A 4,205-nucleotide genomic window follows, 5' to 3' on the forward strand; every position below is an offset into this window, starting at 1 on the left:
CCTTTTCCCCCCTCCTGACTTGCCGTCCAACGGCTGGCTCCCAAAGGCAGTGGAGGGGAGGCCTTTCCTCTCAACCGCACTGATGATTTTCCACAGGGAAACTTCACCATTCTTCCACTCACTCGCTCCCCAGTCTTCCCCTCCAACCTTTAGCAGCTCTTCTCCGTCTCCCTTTTCTTCTTACTTCTCTGTCTTCTTCCTTTTTTGGAATCTTAAAAGTTTTACGTTCAGGCCATGGATCCACTTTAGACGCGAGATGCAGCCCCTGCAAACATCCATACCCCGTGCCCTCCTTTTGTTTTGATTCCCTTCCGATGCTCCTCAGTCCGTTGCTGTGGGCCGGGGGTCGACTCAGCTATGTGGCCAGACGTTTGGGACTATGCAGCCAAGTCGTGAGCTCACGTTCTGATTGGTCAGGGAGAAACAGCGGCAAGGAGCGGGGATTGGCCGATGGCGGCGTACCGGTTGCACAGCGGCAGCAGTGTAGTTGGTTGCAGGGGGCGATTGCGGGGTGCCACGGCGGGCAGGTGGCTGACAGCCTGTTTCTTCCCCTCAGGGATTGACAGCTCGGAGCCCATGGTGCTGGAGCAGTACGTGGCTGTGGCCAACTACGAGAGGCAGGAGAACTCGGAGATCAGCCTCAAGGCCGGCGAGACGGTGGACGTGATTGAGAAGAGTGAAAGTGGTGAGTGGATTCTTGTTTTGTTTTTGTGCCAAGTATGTCTTACTGAACTTTGACAGCCATCCACGCACTTAGGTCCATAACAGAACATTAACCACACTGTATGTTGAGTGAAAAGTAACATAAAGATATGTTAGAACTGCCTGACTTTTGGTTTGTTTCTTCCAGTTTGTATCGCCCCCTCTCTGAGTACACATTAGTAGCATAAACATATTCTTCACATGCACAGAGAGGCACGCTCACTCACCAGCTCTCTGTCTCCCTTCTCTTGATTTGACTCCCTCCTTCTCTTACCCGTTTGTCCGCAAGAGTCCCCCTCTCCAGCTACCCTCCCGCTCCTCTGGTCTCCCTCATTCTCTCTCTCTCAGTCTCTCCCCTCTTCTCCTAATCTCCTTATCATCAGCTGGGGCTTGGCACCACCTGGAGGTGCTGTTTGGCTGGCAGAAGTCAGCGTGTGGAGGAAAGGCAGTGTTATGGCTTGCAGTTTTGCAATGCAACAAGAACCTCAAGTAAATTCAGAAGTCATTTTTCAGCCTTTGAAAATGAGTTGTTTGATTGCTTAAACTGGGATAATGCAACATCCAATATGTATACAGAGAACTACAGCGACAATATTTGTCAAACAATGCCGACCAACTGAACACTGATAGTATTTGCATCACCAACAGAGCAGCACTTCCCTTTTTTAACCTTGCCTTCCCCCTGAAAAAAACTGTGTTTAGCAATCGCAAAGCTGGATTTGATTTTCTACGCAAACAGCCACTGACAAGCAGCAGCTTGCACAACTCAAGAGAACTCAGCAGAAAGCTTGGCACGAATACGCCGTGTCCCCATCGTTCTCGGCGCTCTTATCTATACACTTTTTACGTGTATGAATTCATTTTCTTTAAGATATCGTGGCTTGCACATCTTTGAGTGATTATGTGCCTTAATGAGACAGTTTCGAAACAGCTTGTAATTTCCCTGTGTTTGATTCACATAGCATTTGGTGCCTTTCCTTTTTGTCCCCTGTCAGCAGAAATGAGATAATTGTTCAATTAAGTTTTGACAGAGTAAAGAAATTGCATGGGAAATGATTTCCTTTGTCATGTGGCTTTTGGTGAAATCGTACACGAGAAAGTGGATGCCTTCTCAACATTGACTTCAAGGACATGTATGTCTTAATTTCCGGCTCTCTTTTCGGATTTGTTTGTGAGGTTTTGAAATGTCAAGGGTTCCTGTTAGCTCTTGACTTGAGGGGAAATTCATTTTTCTCATGCAACATTAATTACCAGAAACTCTTTGGAGTGAGGTACATGCATCATTGAACGTTTTGTTTAATGAATATTCATAATTGTGCCTTAGCCACACAGTCATTTTCTTCTGTGATCCCATTTCTGAATATCTGGCCAGACAGCATCTGCTCACCAGACCCATCTGAAAGCTCCATTTTCAATGTGAACATTTAACATTAATCAAAGCACTTACAGCAATATGAGCCATTTCTGAGCTCCGAGGAACTTTTGCCCCGAGGGGTGGATATGTGTGCTGTCGTCATTTACTGGCCCCAAAAAAGTGGAGCAACAGCCATGCTGATGATGATGTTGAGGATGACATCACTCGGAGGCCATGCCAAGACAAACACGTCTAAGAGCTCGTATATTATCCCACAAACCCCTTCCCGCTTCCAGGGCTTTACTGCAGCCTCCTGTTCTGCGCGTGCTTATTTAACGTTTTCAATGTAGAGACACTGACAGTTTGGCTGTTAATTAGAGCTTTTTCTTCTTTAAACATCATAGCCGGTATGTAAAGTATTTTACTCATCTCCAAGCAAGACTGAAATCCATATTTTACCTGTTTTTTTCTTTTTGTTCCTCCACACATTGTGCACAGATGGTATCACGCATTAATATGCTGTTTCTTGTTCCAATGCAGAATATTTCAACCAGTTTTTAAGTGTCTACAGGCTTGACCCAATATGTGTGTGTATTCTGTGTCTAAGTATCCTTGGAGAAGTATCTTAAGGAACTGCTATCTAGTAGAGTGAGAGTTATGTAGCACCAAGGGGGTGGAGGTTGGACAGGCCGGAATCGTCCCTGAGAGAGGAGTAGAGGCCACGTCTGGGCCAATGTCCTGGTTTTCTCCCTTCTGGTTCCTCCTCGGACATGGGAACCATGGAGCGTCGGGAGAGAGGAATGTCCCAGCTGGAGAAAAATAATTCTGCATATGTGACCAGTTAAATATTATATGTGTAGGACTAGGGAAACAAAGTTAATAAAATAATATTTGAAACCCGACCTGATCCGAAAGCGATCTAAGGGTAGTCAGGCCCTATCCAAATAGATCCAATTCAACCCAAAAAGACCAAGGACTACGGAAAGGCAAAAAATCCACAGACCTGTGTCCCTGTTGTAATACAAGATGAGGCACATAAAACACATCAGTTGCTAGTAAAACGTTAAGCTGCAGGTTTCTAAAGGCATGTTTAATTGTCTTTTCTGCGATTGATAAGTAAGAAATGTGATTTACCTAAATAGTCCCTTTATGGTCAATGCAGTGCAGGCAATTGTTTGCAGCTACAAACATGATTAAGCGAGTAATTAGTCATACTGCAATTATTTTACTGCGTTAAAGTGAAAACTTGGACCCACTTGTGGCGCTAGAAAAAAAGGTCAAAAGATCCATGAAAGGCATTAAAATTCCTTCTCTGGGCACCCTGGTTATCTGTTCCAGATTTCAAGGCAGCCAGCCAGTCGTTTGCTAAAGCATTTCACTTTAAAAAACACAACTGTAACCTTGTTGTGGCATGAAAGGAAAGGTCACAAGATCACGAAAGTCATAAGGATTCATCTTCTGATGACCATGAATACCTCTATCTAATTGCATGGCAATCCATTAAGTGGTTACGATATTTCAGTCCGGAGTCGGACCACAGTGGTGGACCAACTGACTCATCCCTGAGATACTGTCCGTACACTATCCCTGCCATGTAGAGGTCTTTGAGTCTACAGGTGGACCACATTTTGGTTAAATTAGATCTATTTGGATAGGACCCCATAACCCTTTGGAGGTCTTTTTGTTTCAAATATTATTTATGCATTATTTATGTAAGTCTGGTTTGTTCACAAATTTGTTCTGAATTAAGACCTTTACTGTCAGGCGTTACTTATCTTACAAGGAAAGTAAATATGGACACTAGTGTGTGTGTATGAAAAACCTAATTTGTTGCCAAATGTGTATACATTCAACTTTTAAGCTTTGGCATGTTGTGATAGCCTTTGGGTCTAAGACCGTGACCTTTGATATAGCGACGTTTCCACTGCCTTTGTTACATGTAATCTCTCCCTTTCTCCATCCGTTTTCTTTTAGCTCTCTATTGTCAACTCTGAAGGCACAACGCCCAAACAAATACAATGAGCATGTGTACAATGAGCATTAATCATACACGTTTTCTCCCTCACTTTCTGATATCATCTCCAAGAATGAATTGTAAATTTAAGCGACTAGCCTTTCACTCTACAGTGACGGGGGGGGGGGGGGGGGG

At 44.3% G+C, this 4,205-nt stretch overlaps 1 protein-coding gene across 4 annotated transcripts in view; it reads left to right on the forward strand.

The window, feature by feature from the left end:
* sh3pxd2aa (SH3 and PX domains 2Aa) overlaps positions 1 to 4,205 on the forward strand; it is a 167,093-nt gene that overhangs the window by 125,449 nt on the left and 37,439 nt on the right. For all 4 annotated transcript variants that reach the window (XM_032527006.1, XM_032527012.1, XM_032527019.1 and 1 more), the window contains one exon: positions 557 to 685. In XM_032527006.1, the coding sequence (XP_032382897.1) occupies positions 557 to 685 (129 nt within the window). The remainder of the gene's footprint in view (positions 1 to 556; positions 686 to 4,205) is intronic.

Source organism: Etheostoma spectabile, chromosome 2 (genome assembly GCF_008692095.1).
Source record: "Etheostoma spectabile isolate EspeVRDwgs_2016 chromosome 2, UIUC_Espe_1.0, whole genome shotgun sequence".
In the NCBI taxonomy this organism is placed as follows: domain Eukaryota; kingdom Metazoa; phylum Chordata; class Actinopteri; order Perciformes; family Percidae; genus Etheostoma; species Etheostoma spectabile.